The sequence below is a fragment of the Trichomycterus rosablanca genome, chromosome 2 (assembly GCF_030014385.1).
Source record: "Trichomycterus rosablanca isolate fTriRos1 chromosome 2, fTriRos1.hap1, whole genome shotgun sequence".
Lineage (NCBI taxonomy): Eukaryota > Metazoa > Chordata > Actinopteri > Siluriformes > Trichomycteridae > Trichomycterus > Trichomycterus rosablanca.
In genome coordinates, this window is record NC_085989.1 from 2,017,501 (window position 1) to 2,035,596 (window position 18,096).

An 18,096-nucleotide genomic window follows, 5' to 3' on the forward strand; every position below is an offset into this window, starting at 1 on the left:
CACCGACTACAGACAGGGGTGTGTGTGTCTGTCTGTCTGTCTTTCTGTCCTTCTGTCTGTGTTTTTGTCTGCATTTGTAATTTGTAGTTTCTTTGTCTGTCTGTCTGTCTCTGTGTCTTAGTACTTTTCTATGTCTCTGAGTCTGTATTTCTCTGTCTGTCTGTCTGTCTGTCTGTCTGTCTGTCTGTCTCTGAGTCTGTATTTCTCTGTCTGTCTGTCTGTCTTTCTCTGAGTCTGTATTTCTCTGTCTGTCTGTCTGTCTCTGAGTCTGTATTTCTCTGTGTCTGTCTGTCTCTCTGTGTGTTAGTCCCTGTCTATGTCTCTGTGTCCGTATTTATGTCTTTATGTCTCTGAGTCTGTATTTCTCTGTCTGTCTGTCTGTCTGTCTGTCTCTGAGTCTGTATTTCTCTGTCTGTCTGTCTGTCTCTGAGTCTGTATTTCTGTCTGTCTGTCTGTCTGTCTGTCTGTCTGTCTCTGAGTCTGTTTTTCTCTCTGTCTGTGTGTGTGTGTTAGTCCCTGTCTATGTCTCTGTGTCTGTATTTATGTCTTTATGTCTGTCTGTCTGTCATTGTCTTAGTTTGTTCTGTCTCTCTGTGTCTGTATTTCTGTCTGTCTATGTATGTCTGTCCATTTGCCTCTGTGCCCCTTTCTCTGTCTGTCTGTCTTTCTGTCTGTCTGTCTGTCTGTGTCTTAGTCTCTTTCTGTGTCTCTGAGTCTGTATTTCTCTGTCTGTCTATCTGTGTGTGTTAGTCCCTTTCTGTGTCTCAGTCTCTGTATGTCTGTCTGTCTTAGTGTCTGTATTTCTGTCTGTCTGTATTTCTGTCTGTCTGTCTGTTCCTGTGTGTCTTAGTCCCTTTCTATGTCTCTGTGTCTGTATTTATGTCTGTCTTTCTGTCTGTCTGTCTCTGTCTTAGTCCTTTTCTGTGTCACTGTCTCTGTGTCTCTGTCTCTGTCTGTCTGTCACTGTCTTAGCCCTTTTTTATGTCTGTGTCTGTATTTAATTCTGTTTTTCTGTCTGTCTGTCTGTGTCTGTGTCTGTCTTTCTCTGTGTGTCTTAGTCCCTTTCTGTGTCTTTGTCTGTATTTCTTTGTCTGTCTATCTGTCTCTGTGTCTTTATTTATGTCTGTCTGTCTGTCTGTCTGTCTGTCTGTCTGTCTGTCTGTCTCTGTCTTAGTCCTTTTCTGTGTCACTGTCTCTGTGTCTCTGTCTCTGTCTGTCTTTCACTGTCTTAGCCCTTTTTTATGTCTGTGTCTGTATTTAATTCTGTTTTTCTGTCTGTCTGTCTGTGTCTGTGTCTGTCTTTCTCTGTGTCTTAGTCCCTTTCTGTGTCTCAGTCTCTGTATGTCTTTGTCTGTCTGTCTGTCTGTCTGTCTGTCTATTTCTCTGTCCATGTGTCATAGTTCTAGTGTCATTGTTCTGTGTCTGTATTTCTGTGTCTGTCTGTCCGTCTGTCTTTGTCTGTATTTCTCTGTCTGTCTTTCGGTCTGTCCCTGTGTGTCTTAGTCCCTTTCTGTGTCTCAGTCTCTTTATGTCTTTGTCTGTCTGTCTCTCTGTCCCTGTGTCATAGTTCTGTGTCTCTGTCTGTGGTTCTGTGTCTATCTGTCTGTATGTCTGTTCCTGTGTGTTTTAGCCCTTTTCTGTGTCTCTGTGTCTGTCTGTTTGTCCATGTATGTCAGTCCCTGTCTGTATTTGTGTGTCTGTCTGTGATGACGTCTGTCTGTCTCTCTGTGTTTTGTCAGCATTTGGATTTGTTTCATTGTCTGTTTGGGCGTCTCTGTGGCAACCTTTGTGTCTGTTCATTGTCTGTCTGTCTCTGTGTACCTCAGTCCATTTCTGTGTCTCTGTGTCTGTATTTCTGTGTCTGTCTCAGTGTCTCTGTCCCAGTGCTGTATCTCCTGTGTGTGTGTGTGTGTGTGTGTGTGTGTGTGTGTGTGTGTGTGTGTGTGTGTGTGTGTGTGTGTGTGTTTAAGACGGGCAGGGACAGCGGAGAGCTGCATACCTCAGGGACGAGTTAGATCAGGGCAGCACGGGAGGGGAGGGAAGGACGGCAGAAAGAGAAAGATGGACGTGTTAGCTTAGCAGTGCACAGCATCCACACACACACACACACACACACACCTCGTCTTTACAACATGCCATTTTTTATAGAAGTGAAGGGAAGGAAGTGAGTAAGACGGAGGGTAACACATGGTGCACCTGCTAAACTACAGACTAACAATTAACCCTTTGATATGTGCGGTGGTGGAGTGCACGACCCCACTACTGCTGACATCCAGGGTTTGAATCTCAGCTGAGCTATCGGCCTGTCTTTTATTTAGAATAAAATAAATAGAATAAAACCTGTTTGGGTTTGTCTCAGACCTGCCAGGTTTATTCCAGGCTTGCGTTTTTAAACATGTGACCTGATTTTTGTGGTCAAAGCAGTCGGTGCGCTCTCAGTGCAGGTCCTAGGCCCGGATAGAAATAGGAGGGGCACCAGGAAGGGCTGGTATGAGGACCAGATCTGTTGTGGTGACGCCTTAATATATACGGGAGCAGCTGAAGTAAGAAAATGCTTTTATACTGTATGTCTGAGCTTCGCTTGCAGCGTTTACGGTTTATAGACACGGTTTGTTAGTATTAGGACGTGTATTGTAGTTGTTCCTGTGTTGACCAGGCGATGGCGCTGTTGTTCACCTCTCCTCTCGGCGATCTGCAGGTAGCTGGTGGACAGGTAATGCTCCATGTCCTGCTGGAACGCCTCCTCGAAGAACTTCTGCCTGTCCTTCGGCTTCATCTGCTGCTGCCCGGCCTCGCCCTCCGAGGCCTTCGGGGTGTTCTCCGAGCCCTGCTCCGCTGTGATTGGATAAAAAAAGAGAGAGGGAAATATAAGTGCTGTCTGGAACCCTTTTCTGTTGTGTTATTGTTCTACAGGGGCAATAACAGGCATCGCTCCTCTGGGTAGACTTTCAACAGCTTCATAATTCCCTAAGCTTCATTTTTAGTACACAGGACCTTCCCGAAACTGTTGCCACAAAGCTCTATGCACATAATTTACTTAATATACTTTCTTTTATTCCCCTATTAGGTACTGGAGGGATTTAAAGACGTGAAACTGCTGACAGGTCCTGATCCAGGTCCCGGTTCCCTTTGCACTAGCCCCCACCAGTAAATCTAAAATTCCTATATGGATCTGGATCAGTGGTACCAATCACATCTACATGCATGCAAGTCACCATGCTGTGGGCACTAATGCACCCATGTATTTTAAAATATTGGTCTGGTTAGTCCTTTTTTGTCTTTGGCCCAGAGAACTCGTCATTCATTTTTCCCCAAATCAAGCTAAAACACTTCTGGACACTGCTGACCACGACACGTTTCCACCGTCTGAGATGATAGAACTGATGTACGGCGGTGTTCTCTTTGCCTATCAGAGTTTCATGCCGTGTCTCTTGATGCAGCGGCGGTCTGCGTTAATTGACGACAGCTTTCTGAAGCACCCCTGAGCCCACGTTGCTATATTTATCACAGCAGCGTGATGATTTCTTACACGATGCCCTACACGGATTCCCTGAATCTTTTCACAGTATCATGCACAGTAGACGGTTAAAGACTTACATTATTTGACATCTTGTGTTTAGTGATGATTTTTTGAACTGACACCATTCTTTTATGATATTTTGTACATATTAGAGAACCGCAGACCCACGTTTGCTTGCAAATGGTGTAATTTGAACTTCCAACTTGTCTTGGCGTGTGTTGCGGGCAAGTTTCAGGTTCGAGTTTCAAGGTTATTTGTCGTTTGTACTGATGTTAGCAGCAATTGTGGATTGAAAAGCCTCCCAAAAAGAGAGTCCCGAAAAGAGAGAGAGAGAATAAAGAGGATAAAAAGCGGGATAGGGTCATTTTAAATAAGTAATTCAAAAAACATATATATTTACAGGTATATACATTTAAATTAAACACTGTTAAGTGCAGAGATGATTTACTAAATGTAAACAATGATAAGATATGGATAAGAAGAGGTTAAAGGTTATAGAGGTTATAGCATCCCAACTTTACCTGAGTCCATCATGGGCGTGTCTAAATGAGTCCGGGTGCAGTAACGCCGTCCGAACCCTCACAGCCCCAAACCCGTGTGTGTTTATCATAAACCAGTACAGAGACACTTCCTGTTTCTTAAAGCATCAACATCCGGTTTACAGACAGAGTTTTAATGGTTGGGTGGGTGCTGAATCTTTTTTATACATGTGTGTGTGTGTGTGTGTGTGTGTGTGGGCAGGGTGGGTGGTAGATCAACACTTCCTGTTTCTCGTGTGAGTGAGATGTTCGAGCTGATGGACAAAAAAGACCCGTTCAGACCACAAGAACCACCCACGTGAGAACTATTATTATCTCGTAGCTACAACGGTCGTCTTTCAGTTTTCCGAACGTCGCGGCTCTGGTTTGGTTGCAGACGGTTGTATTCGAGTGTAGCTAAACATACAGAACGCGTTTTGTTGTTGCTCACTGCAGAGATGTTCACAAGTCATAAAATACGAGTCCGAATCGAATCACGAGTCAATATAATAAACACAAAACATATATTGGAAATGTAGCGTAGAAATAAACAAATAATCTGTAAGTTCAGATAAAAAACAACAACAGATTAGCGAGTGTATTTAGCCGTTATACTTTCCTAGGTACCAGTTAAAAGCTTAAACTGATGTTTTGATTTCACTGCAAATCACGGCACAGCGGCCAAAATCCCAAACACAGCAAAAAATCCATAATACTGCTTACCTGAGCTTCTGTTCTTCCAGATGCTATTACATTTATAAGCGTGTGTCCCATTAGGAATAGAATCCGTTATTTTGTAAATGTGCTTATAATTAAAAACCTCCAAACTTTTCCCGGTTGTGAAGTAAAACAGGAAGTCGTTAGAAAGCCGATCGAGCGTTTCATCACCACGTCATCTGTGTGACGCAAACTGAATGAATGCAAATAACAGCATTTCTTACTAACAATTACAATCAGAAGGTCTGATTGGTTCAGAAAGCGGTTCTTTCAACCATTAGCGCCAATTCTGTAGGACCGTTTCATTTACATTATCTGTTACTGTGAAGTGCACTACGTAGGGTATTCCACCATTTTAAGTAGGGAGCGACGCTTCATCACTATGCCGGAAGCTGGCTGGAACATTTACACATTGCGTGTGTTGCGGGTTAAGACGGCCGGAGCGTTATTATTATTATTATTATTATTATTATTATTATTATTATTATTATTAGCGAGCAGAAATTACACGATTAGAATGATGTCGGATCATATATATATTAGGGCTGTCGAAGTTAACGCGATAATAACGCATTAACGCGACCTCAATTTAACGCGATTAAAAAAATTAGTGCCATTAACGCAAATTCTAGTTCATGTTGACACTTGACTGGTAGAACAAACGTTTTAATGTCGGACTTGCCACCGTTTTTCATTTGCGGTTTGTTAACATAATGTAACCGATCGTGGTAGTGATGCACTTGCATAATAAAGAAATAAATACACGCTATATTCACAAGTTGTCGGGAGCAGAACACTTTATTACACTTAATTAACTTCTTCTTCTGTACCGAATACCGGAAAGCTGAGTCGAGCACGTTAGTTCATGAACTATGGAAGCCCCAAAGGGTCAAAACACACTCACTTCGTGTAGAAACGTCCATCAAACCATCGTCACGATACAACCACAGACAAGTCTGATACAATAACTACGCCTTATCCCACCTAAAGCACCGCTGATCTACAATGTTTGCTGATGGAGAAATTCTAACCTACAATCTGACATTTACTGCCTAGTATGTGAGTGAATAAAACTCCCTTACAGTTTTCTCTTGTCCCAGCAGTTTTTAACATAAGTACATTTAGCATAAAATGTGTTCACCATTTTAATTGTAACATTTCACTTAAAAATCCTTGTTTTCTATAACATTTACACATATTTTTTTTAATGCGATTAATCGCGATTAACTATATGAAATTCTGAGATTAATCGCGATTAAAAATTTTAATCGTTTGACAGCCCTAATATATATATATATATATATATATGTATAATTGTCACACGTAACTAATGTTCCTGACTTTTGTTCTCCACGAGTCATTTCTTGCGAGTCACGAGTCGAGTCCGAGTCATTTGAAACGAGTCTGAGTCGAGTCTAAAGTCACTGTGTGTGCGACTTACGTGCGACTTGGACTCGAGTCCCCTTCTCTGGCTCACCGTCGGGAGACTCAGAGTCGGGGTTTAAGCCTCAGCGGTGCCACAATTAGCCTGATGTGGGGAATCACATCACTGCTAGCACAACAGGGACACCTACTGTCAGAAACAGGTGGTGGAGGAACACGGAGAGCACAGTGTAATCATCCTAGCATGTTAAGTCCAGCACTGGAGAATTCCAGGAAAAATAGTTTTGTTATTTGTTTGTTTGCTTGTTTGTTTTGGAGTTTTATTCCCAGTTTCTCCCAATTTAGTCATATCCAGTGTCCCATTTCCTCACAGCCCCTGGCACATGTACGACACCCACACTGGCCTGTGAGGGCTGCAGGATAGCCATGCATTTCTATATTTTCTATATTCTTTAACCAGATGGTAGTCATTAATGTTTAGGCTACAAACCGCTCCTAGTCAGACGTTGCCGACTGAATCTAGAATTTAGAGTGCCCGGCTAGGCTGACAGTGCCACCAAAACCTGGATCTTGAAAGAAGTGTGTGTGTGTGTGTGTGAGTGTGTGTGTGTGAGTGTGTGTGTGTGTGTGTGTGTGTGTGAGTGTGTGAGTGTGTGAGTGTGTGTGTGTGTGTGTGTGTGTGTGTGTGTGTGTGTGTGTGTGTGTGTGTGTGTGTGTGTGTGTGTGTGTGAGTGTGTGTGTGTGAGTGTGTGTGTGTGTGTGTGTGTGTGTGTGTGTGTGTGTGTCTGAATGCCTGGCACATCAGAGCCGGTCTCCACAGTCTGTTCTCTTGTGTTCAATCCGCTTTGAAGTTTTACTAATCAATCCCAGGCCTCTGGCCAACATGTCCAGTTCACATCTGGATGTCACATCTGCACATGTGTCGTTATATCAGACTAACCAGATAGGTACATTGTAAGGCCAAAAGTATGTGACCATGGGTACAGCACTGTGGATACTCTGTGTACTGTGGGTACTGTACTGTGGATACTCTGTGTACTGTGGGTACTGTACTGTGGATACTCTGTGTACTGTGGGTACTGTACTGTGGATACTCTGTGTACTGTGGGTACTGTACTGTGGCTATTGTGTGTACTGTGGGTACTAAAGTGTAAGTACTGTGGGTCCTGTACTGTGGGTACTGATGTGTGAGTACTGTGGGTCCTGTACCCTGGGCCCTGTACTGTGGGTACTGTACTGTATGTACTGTGGGTACTGTGGGTGCTGTGTGTACTGTGGGTACAGTGGGAACTCTGCCTGTATGAATGTTGAGACAGTGGTATATTTAGTGTAGGCAGTGAGCTGTGGGTACTGTGGGTACTGTACTGTGTGTACTGTGGGTGCTGTGGGTACAGTGGGTATGAATGTTGAGACAGTGGTATATTTAGTGTAGGCAGTGAGCTGTGGGTACTGTGGGTACTGTACTGTGTGTACTGTGGGTGCTGTGGGTACTGTGGGTATGAATGTTGAGACAGTGGTATATTTAGTGTAGGCAGTGAGCTGTGGGTACTGTACTGTGGGTACTGTACTGTGTGTACTGTGGGTACAGTGGGTATGAATGTTGAGACAGTGGTATATTTAGTGTAGGCAGTGAGCTGTGGGTACTGTACTGTGGGTACTGTACTGTGTGTACTGTGGGTACAGTGGGTATGAATGTTGAGACAGTGGTATATTTAGTGTAGGCAGTGAGCTGTGGGTACTGTGGGTACTGTACTGTGTGTACTGTGGGTGCTGTGGGTACTGTGGGTATGAATGTTGAGACAGTGGTATATTTAGTGTAGGCAGTGAGCTGTGGGTACTGTACTGTGGGTACTGTACTGTGTGTACTGTGGGTACAGTGGGTATGAATGTTGAGACAGTGGTATATTTAGTGTAGGCAGTGAGCTGTGGGTACTGTACTGTGGGTACTGTACTGTGTGTACTGTGGGTACAGTGGGTATGAATGTTGAGACAGTGGTATATTTAGTGTAGGCAGTGAGCTGTGGGTACTGTGGGTACTGTACTGTGTGTACTGTGGGTGCTGTGGGTACTGTGGGTATGAATGTTGAGACAGTGGTATATTTAGTGTAGGCAGTGAGCTGTGGGTACTGTACTGTGGGTACTGTACTGTGTGTACTGTGGGTACAGTGGGTATGAATGTTGAGACAGTGGTATATTTAGTGTAGGCAGTGAGCTGTGGGTACTGTGGGTACTGTACTGTGTGTACTGTGGCTCCTGTGGGTACTGTGGGTATGAATGTTGAGACAGTGGTATATTTAGTGTAGGCAGTGAGCTGTGGGTACTGTGGGTACTGTACTGTGTGTACTGTGAATGCTGTGGGTACTGTGGGTATGAATGTTGAGACAGTGGTATATTTAGTGTAGGCAGTGAGCTGTGGGTACTGTGGGTACTGTACTGTGTGTACTGTGGGTGCTGTGGGTACTGTGGGTATGAATGTTGAGACAGTGGTATATTTAGTGTAGGCAGTGAGCTGTGGGTACTGTGGGTACTGTACTGTGTGTACTGTGGGTGCTGTGGGTACAGTGGGTATGAATGTTGAGACAGTGGTATATTTAGTGTAGGCAGTGAGCTGTGGGTACTGTGGGTACTGTACTGTGTGTACTGTGGGTGCTGTGGGTACTGTGGGTATGAATGTTGAGACAGTGGTATATTTAGTGTAGGCAGTGAGCTGTGGGTACTGTACTGTGGGTACTGTACTGTGTGTACTGTGGGTACAGTGGGTATGAATGTTGAGACAGTGGTATATTTAGTGTAGGCAGTGAGCTGTGGGTACTGTACTGTGGGTACTGTACTGTGTGTACTGTGGGTACAGTGGGTATGAATGTTGAGACAGTGGTATATTTAGTGTAGGCAGTGAGCTGTGGGTACTGTGGGTACTGTACTGTGTGTACTGTGGGTGCTGTGGGTACTGTGGGTATGAATGTTGAGACAGTGGTATATTTAGTGTAGGCAGTGAGCTGTGGGTACTGTGGGTACTGTACTGTGGGTGCTGTGGGTACTGTGGGTATGAATGTTGAGACAGTGGTATATTTAGTGTAGGCAGTGAGCTGTGGGTACTGTGGGTACTGTACTGTGTGTACTGTGGGTGCTGTGGGTACTGTGGGTATGAATGTTGAGACAGTGGTATATTTAGTGTAGGCAGTGAGCTGTGGGTACTGTGGGTACTGTACTGTGTGTACTGTGGGTGCTGTGGGTACAGTGGGTATGAATGTTGAGACAGTGGTATATTTAGTGTAGGCAGTGAGCTGTGGGTACTGTGGGTACTGTACTGTGTGTACTGTGGCTCCTGTGGGTACTGTGGGTATGAATGTTGAGACAGTGGTATATTTAGTGTAGGCAGTGAGCTGTGGGTACTGTGGGTACTGTACTGTGTGTACTATGGGTGCTGTGGGTACTGTGGGTATGAATGTTGAGACAGTGGTATATTTAGTGTAGGCAGTGAGCTGTGGGTACTGTGGGTACTGTACTGTGGGTGCTGTGGGTACTGTGGGTATGAATGTTGAGACAGTGGTATATTTAGTGTAGGCAGTGAGCTGTGGGTACTGTGGGTACTGTACTGTGTGTACTGTGGGTGCTGTGGGTACTGTGGGTATGAATGTTGAGACTGGTATATTTAGTGTAGGCAGTGAGCTGTGGGTACTGTGGGTACTGTACTGTGTGTACTGTGGGTGCTGTGGGTACTGTGGGTATGAATGTTGAGACAGTGGTATATTTAGTGTAGGCAGTGAGCTGTGGGTACTGTGGGTACTGTACTGTGTGTACTGTGGGTGCTGTGGGTACTGTGGGTATGAATGTTGAGACAGTGGTATATTTAGTGTAGGCAGTGAGCTGTGGGTACTGTGGGTACTGTACTGTGTGTACTGTGGGTGCTGTGGGTACTGTGGGTATGAATGTTGAGACAGTGGTATATTTAGTGTAGGCAGTGAGCTGTGAATAAAGCACAGAGAAGCAGCTCTGTTATCAGTGTCAGACTCTCCCGTCCCACCCACGCCTCCACACTTCCCAGCATGCACTTGCTTCATGGGGTGCCGAAGGTGTCCTGTATATCTCAGCCTCACTGAACAGCTCTGGGACGAATCGGAACATCAACTGATCAGTTCTCAGTCTTACAAATGTGGACCTGACTGAATGGGCACAAATTCCCACAGACATGTAGCGTTCTATGTGAGACTCATGCTCTGGTGGGTGAAAAGAAGCGGTTGGCGACTGCACACGTGTGAGAGGGGGCGGCAAATACAGCGGGGGAAATGCAAAACAGAACAGTGAAACATGGTGGTGGTAGTACGACTCCATAGTACTACCACCACCATGTTTCACTGTTCTGGGGAGGGGCTTTGCTGCGTCAGGACCTGAAGGAGTTTTTGATTGTCAGCAAGCGCCGCTAAATACCACCGTGATGTAACAAAAGCAGACAGGTGTGGAACGGGGCGAGGTAGAGACTCAAGGGTACAGAGGAGATCAATCACTGACTGTATTTTCTCAACAGCTCTAAGATGAACCGGAACATCAACTGATCAGTACTCAGCTTTACAAATGCACACGTGTAAGAGGGGACTGTTAACGGAGACGGAGACTCTCGCTGCAAATACAATGAGGGAAATGCAAAACAGAACAGTGAAACATGGTGGTGGTAGTACCATGGTGTCGGGGGGAGAGGGGGCGCTGCGTCAGGACCTGAAGGAGTTTTTGATTCTGTCAGAAAGCGCCGCTAAATACCATCGTGACATAACGAAAGCAGACAGGTATGGAACTGGGTGGGGTAAAGACTCATGGGTACCGAGAAGATCAATCACTGACTGGCGGTTTCCTGAGCATGAAGACAAATGAACTTCATTAAGAGTCTCAGCGAACACCTGATTGCTACTGCGCACTGATTTTACTGTCACGCGCTCCGTTTCCTCTCGCGTGTTTCGTCGGATTCGATTTGATCCGAACGCTGTTCGTTCTCGTGGACGTCGGATCCTGTAGCTACGGAGTCACGCGGCGTCTGTCCGAACCACTTAGCATCCTGCGCTCGTAAAAAGTGGGTCGTGTTTACACCCCGTCGGCGAGCGCACGTGACCGGGTTCGAGTCTCAGTGGTGCCACCAGACGGAGGCGCGGGAAGCCGAATGGCGTATTTCATTGGTAGTGCGATGGGGAAACAGACAGGACTAAATCGGCCCTGCAACAGTGACCCCTAGTGTCAAAGGCAGACAGAGGATCGTGGTTATTTGTAGGAGCTCCAGCTGGTCGTTGTAAGTGTGGTGCATCCAGTTGTGTAATAGCACTTGCAGGAACAGTTTAGGGAAGGCCCGTTCCTGCTCCGGTATAAGTGTGCATAAGGAGGAACTCCAGTGGCTGCATCTTCATCCTAGGGGTGAATGGGAATGTCCACTGTGAGCCTGTGGTTTTGGAATGAGACGTCCAGCTAGGTTATGCTCAGGTGTCCAGATACTTTAGACCGTTTAGTGTTCACTGGTTGCTGAAACAGCATGCTGTGCTATCAGTCGGCCAGGCGCCTACACAGAAACACGAATGGCCTCATAAATGCTGCAGTTACGACCATTGTGCCACCCTGTCTCACTGTGCCCCTGTGTCACCCCTTCCCACTGTGTCCCGGTGCCACCCTGTCCTACTGTGCCAACCTGTCCCACTGTGCCACCCTGTCCCCCTGTGCCATCCTGCCCCACTGTCTCTGTCCCACCCTGTCCCCCTGTGCCTCCCTGTCCAACTGTGCAGCATGTGCAGCCGCCCTGCCCCACTGTGCCACCCTGCCCCGGTCCCACCCTGTCCCACTGTGCCTCTATGTTACCCTGTCCCACCCTGTCTCACTGTGCCGCTGTGCCACCGTGTCCTACTGTGTCCTTGTGCCAACCTGTCCCACTGTCTCTGTGCCACCCTGTCCCACTGTGCCCCTGTGCCACCCTGTGTGCCTGTGCCCCTGTGCCAGGGAACTCCAGAGGCTTGCAGATAACCTGGACCTCAACCTTACGACCCCTGCTGGCTGATCGATGGCACTGCACAGAGACGGGGGATGATGGAGATGAGTGCGTGACTCTCACACACACGTCGGTCAGGAATGCAGCAGTAGAGGTGAAATATGATCAGGGAATTGGATACGACTAAATTAGAAGGAAAATCGGGGGGAATTGCTTTATAATCGCGTCCGTCTGATTCATTTAGAACTCGTTAATTCTGGTGGATTATTTCATCTCTCGTGATTCTGTAAACACGAGTTAAAAGAAGATCTGAACGTCCACCGTTACCATGGTTTCCTGCTTTTTTCTCCCTTCTCAAGGTTGTTGGATCGCGATTCGAAGGCTGGAGAAACAAAGTGAAGAGAAGATGCGAATACACTAAAACACCACAAGAACGTGACACGTGGAACACTTGGCGCTGGTGGTAGCCAAGGGGGAGGACTGGGGTTTTTTTCTGTCCGTCTGTTCCACGCACTCAAATATGGAGCCTATAGAGCGGAGGGGGAAGCTAAAGCCGCACGTGCGCTGTCCTGCCTCGTCTGTTCAGGCGCCCGACCGACTGATAGCACAGCTGAGATGGACAAAAATATATGGACACCTTACAACAAGCTCCCAATTCATCACCGTTAATATAGATAACCATGCCTCCGGTCAGGCCTCTCACAAGCGGTCTAGGAGCGTGTCTGTCAGAATGGTCAGTCTTTTCTGTGCCTCCCTGTCCCACTGTGCCTCTGTGCCACCCTTTCCCACTGTGCCACCCTGTCCCCCTGTGCCATCCTGTCCACTGTGTCCCTGTGTCACCCTGTCCCACTGTGTCCCTGTGCCTTCTGTCCCACTGTGCACACTGTCCCAATGTGCCACCCTGTCCCCCTGTGCCACCCTGGCCCACTGTGTCCCTGTGCCACCCTGTCCCACTGTGTCCCTGTGCCACCCTGTCCCACTGTACCACCCTGTCCCTCTCTGCCACCCTGTCCCACTGTGCCTCTGTGCCACCCAGTCCCCATGCCATCCTGTCCCACTGTCTCTGTGCCACGCTGTCCCAATGTGCCCATGTGCCAATCTATCCCACTGTGTCTCTGTGCCACCCTGTCCCCCTGTGCCACCCTGGCCCACTGTCTCTTTTCCACCCTGTCCCAATGTGCCCCTGTGCTATCCTGTCCCACTGTGCTCCTGTGCCACCCTGTCCCACTGTGCCCCTGTGCCAGGGATCTCCAGAGGCTTGCACCTTAACCGCATTGAACACCTTTCGGACTGAATTAGGATGTTGACTGCGAGTTAAATTGTCTCGTCCCACAGCAGGACCTCGGCACAGGGTTTTACGACACTGGGCATCTGTTCTGTTTATTCAACTATGTAAATCTGCACACGCATTGTCCCGCCCCTTACAGGCACATGGCCAATTGTGTGTCTGTGCAGGCGCCCGGCCGGCTGATAGCACAGCACAGAGATCTTACGTTCAAAAATATGTGGACAGCTTACAATAAGCTCACAATCCAACGCCATTAACATTAGCACACACTGCTAATGTTAATGCCGTTGGATTGTGAGCTTATTGTAAGCTGTCCACATATTTTTGAACGTCGACCTGTATCCAGTACGCATCAGAAAATCCTGACCTGTCCATATATGGAACTCGTTTCTCCGCCCAGCGCGTCTCGGTTTCAGTAAAGCCGACAGACTGGAAACGGGAGGAGAGGCTGCTGGGAAAATCTGATCCGGGTTTAGAGAGCCGAGATCTAATCAGATCCTCTCAGATCAGATTCCTGCGGGAGGAGAATCCTATTTACAGCTTCATCGATGGATGCCTACCTGATCAGCTGCATCAGTAGAGAGGGTTCTAATCAGACCTGGAGCTCATAATCAGATTATTTAGACGCTCTACTGATTAAGCCACCTCAGTTTTAGCTTACCAAGCTAACACAGTTAGCCTCAGACCGTTCAAACCGACGCTAGGACGCCGGCTAACGTCTCCCTCCGTGTACCGAAAACGCTTAAACTGTCCCTGACGCCCCAATTTACTAATAAACTCCACTTGTATAATCACACCTTTATACAGATTAAACATCAACGAGAGTTTATTTACATTTATAAAGAACTCCGTTGGTTGCTCCGCATTATATTCGTCCGCCATGTTTGTATTTCTTTCCTAGAAAAGTCATGCCGCACTGAATGCTGGGATTGCCCTCAGCGCTGAGGAGGCGTCGGATGCTCCCTCGTAATTCAGTCAGATCATCACTCAGAATTAAGGCGCCTCAGTAGGAGCATTTTAAGGGAGCTAAAAATTTAGACGCCCTCTTCTCGGGAGTGTAGGATGATGGGAAATCTAGTGTGTGTGTGTGTGTGTGTGTGTGTGTGTGTGTGTGTGTGTGCAGGACCGAGGCTCGCACATCACGTCAAGTCAAATAAATGATGCAACCCCGTGCAAACAGGAGGTCATAATGAGTGCTGGCACAAAGGACGCTGGGATAGAAGGAAAGTCTACATCGGCTGCTCTGTCCAGCTTCGTCCAATCCACCTTCTGCATGTCAGGCTGCATTTCTATCACCTTTTGGATCGGGAGGACCCGACAGGTGCCGACTCGCGGCTCCGTGATCCATGTTTTCCGACTGTTGAATGCGCCGGTGCTTAATACAGAGACTCTCAGACTGAAAGTTGGTGTGTGCACTGAAATGTAATGAGCAAAAATATGTGGACACCCTTTCTAGATGACTTCAGGTGTTCCAGCGACAGCCAGCAGTGTGCTGTACAATCAATTATTTATCCCGGTCAGAGTTGCAGTGAGTCCGGTTCCACCGGGAAACACTCAGACACAGCCGATCATGTCTGTGTAGACGCCCGACTGGCCGACAACACCTCTGCGAAATTCCCGGCCTGTACCGAGCCCTGACCTCACCGACACGGATCAGCTCTGGAATGAATCGGAATGTGGATCGTGATCCAGGCGCTTTCTTTTGATTAAATGGACACCGGTTCCCACAGACACACTTCGAAATCATTTGGAAAGCCGTGCGAGAAGAATGTGTGATGAATAATGACTACGAGGCTTTGTTGACTTTATTAGCGCAGAGACCAGACAGCAGGGGTCGCCATTGTGCAGCAGCAACGAAGCCCAGTCAACCTCCGACCTCTGGATGCCCAACCTGGGATTCGAACTCGACAGCTTAAGATCTCTAGCGGATTAGACCGCTGCACCACCTAAGGGGGGAGCCTTTTTGGGGCGGTATGGAAGGTAGGACACACCCTGGACAGGTCGACATCCATCACAGGGCACACACACACACACACACACATACTCGGGCCATTTTCTAGTAGCACCAATTAACCTGACTGCATGTCTTTGGATTGTGGGAGGAAACCGGAGCGTCCGGAGGAAACCCTAACTGACACAGGGACTCATGCAAAGGAGAACATGCAAACTCTACACAGAAAGGACCCGGACCGTTCCACCTGGGATTCAAACCCAGGACCTTCTTATCCATTGAGCGTCCCTAGTTCAGGATGCACAATGAGACGGGATCCTAGAGGTCAGTGGGTACGATTTAGGACCACAGGCGCTCGTAATGCCAGCTCAAGTCCTCCCAGGCTTTTAAATGCCCTCCCACACATGTACCAATCAACACTGATTGATTAAATGGACACCAGTTCCCACAGACACACTTCAAAATCATTTGGAAAGCCGTATGAGAGGAGTGTGTGATGAATAATGGCTACGAGACCAGACAGCAGGGGTCGCTATTGTGCGACAGCAACGAAGCCCAGTCAACCTCCGACCTCTGGACGCTCGAAACCCATACTGACACAGGGACTCGAGGAGAACATGCAAACTCTACACAGAAAGGACCCAGACCGCTCCATCTGGGATTAGAACCCAGGACCTTCTTACCCACTGAGCCACCCTAGTTCAGGACGCACAATGAGACAATGAGACGGGATCTTAAAGGTCAGCGGGTACGATTTAAGACCACGGATGCTAGTGATGCCAACTCAAGTCTTTAATGCCCGTCCACACACGTACCACCTGTAGACACGCCCGTACGCGCCAGCCCTCGACCCGAGGCGGAGACACTTACGTGATCGGCTCCTGCTGCTGCTGGTGGATCGTGGAGAAGACATGCGGCCGGAGGACGGATCACACCCAGCTGAGGAGGACAGGGGCGCGCCGAACGCTCCTCACGATGCCACGTCAGCGCCGTACATCCTGATTTTCATCCTACCTACTGCTGCTGGGAAGAGACACTGCAGCTGCTGGAGATGCCTGTGTGTGTGTGTGTGTGTGTGTGCAGCGCTCAGGCTGTCTGACCGACTGTGAGCAAGAACGAGGAGTGTAGTAGCCGGGAACGTACCACTCACGATGAAGGGGGGGGGATGATGAAGAAGACGATGAGAAAACGAGTCCTGATTGGACTGATTGGTCAAAACGTAGAGACACAATACGGTCAAAAGTATTTGGACACCTGCGCGTGAGCTTGTCGGACACCTCGTTTCAAAAACTAACGCTATTACAATGGCGTGACCTCTGTGTGATCTCTCCAGCTAGAACAGCAGCCGCTCGTCTGAGAGGGCTTCTCACTTTAAAGATTTTGAAGTACGTCTGTGGGAATTTGTGCCCATTCAGTCAAAAGATGGCAGAATATGTAAGGCTGGGAAAGCCTCAGTTGATGTTCCAGTTCATTCCAGACTCTGTGCAGAACAATCAAGCTTTATAGAGCTTCTTTATAGAGCACAGTCATGCTGGAACAGGGAAGGACCTTCCCTAAACTGTTGCTGCAAAGCTGGAAACATATAGTTTAGTTGTAGGTATGAGCTGTGGGCCCTTGAGCAAGTTCCTTAACCCTCTTGGCTACAGGGCCGCCTTACAATAGCTCTCTATGCACAATTGTACATTGTAAGTTTTCTCCGTTCGGCCCTCGCTGTGGTTTGGTGGAGTCCTTGAGCTTTGAGTGACGTCTGTGTGATCTCTCCAGCTAGAACAACAGCCACTCTTCCGGGAGGGCTTCTCACTTTGAAGACTCTGAAGTACGTCTGTGGGAATTTGTGCCCATTCAGTCAAAAGATGACAGCGTTTGTATAGGTGGGCACTGATGTTGACAGGAAAGCCTCAGTCGACATTCCAGTTCATTCCAGGCTCTGCGCAGGACGCTGGAGTTTCTTTAAACCGAGCTTTTCTTTACGTCTCTATAGAGCACAGGGCCTTCCCTAAACTGTTTAGTTTAGTAGTAGGTAGGAGCTGTGGGCCCTTGAGGAAGGCCCTTAACCCTTTTGGCTCCAGGGCCGCCTTACGATAGCTCTCTATGCGCAATTGTAAATTGTAGGTTTTCTCCGTTCGGCTCTCGCTGTGGTTTGGTGGAGTCCTAGAGCTTTGAAAGTGTCCCTGTAACCCTGAGCTCGTCGGACGTCCCGTTTCACAGAGCGACCTCTGTGTGACCTTATCAGCTAGAACAACACAAGACTTTGACGTATGTCTGTGTATGGGAATTTGTGCCCGTTTAGGCCAAAGATGACAGCGTTTGGATACGTGGGCACTGATGTCGGTCGAGAAAGCCTCAGTCGACGTTCCAGTTCATTCCAAAGCTGTTCGGCGGGGCTGAGGTCAGTCACCCTGAAGCTCTGCAGACCACGCCCGTCTCAACTTTCAGACCAGGCTAATGCAGACCAGGCTAATGCGGTCAGCCACAGCAGCAGGGTCAGCGAGTGTGCCAAGTGACCAATCAGGTGTCCGCGGTGGCTGGAGGATTTTATTTATGCTCTTCACCTGAAGCTAAAAGCTCTCGGCCTGATGGATTCCAGAGACGTTAAAGATCCCCCCCGGGGCGCCGATAATGGCGCGTGATGTACACCATCATGCTGTTGTGGGAGGGAGATGGATGACCACTGGAACTCCTGACCATTCCTGGCAAACTGAGCGTTGTACAGGAACCTCGGTCAGGTGACGATTCAGTCCGTCAATCGGTCAGCCAGAA

The 18,096-nt window shown here is 47.8% G+C and overlaps 1 protein-coding gene across 2 annotated transcripts in view; it reads right to left on the minus strand.

Annotated features, from left to right (window-relative positions):
* The window catches only part of dtnbp1b (dystrobrevin binding protein 1b), a 19,882-nt gene extending 3,537 nt beyond the window's left edge, over positions 1-16,345 (minus strand). For both annotated transcript variants that reach the window (XM_062989393.1, XM_062989384.1), the window contains exons 1-2: positions 16,207-16,345; positions 2,677-2,835 (exon numbers count right to left, since the gene is read on the minus strand). In XM_062989393.1, the coding sequence (XP_062845463.1) occupies positions 2,677-2,835; positions 16,207-16,249 (202 nt within the window). In that variant the 5' untranslated portion in view covers positions 16,250-16,345. The remainder of the gene's footprint in view (positions 1-2,676; positions 2,836-16,206) is intronic.
* Positions 16,346-18,096: the final 1,751 nt, after the last annotated feature.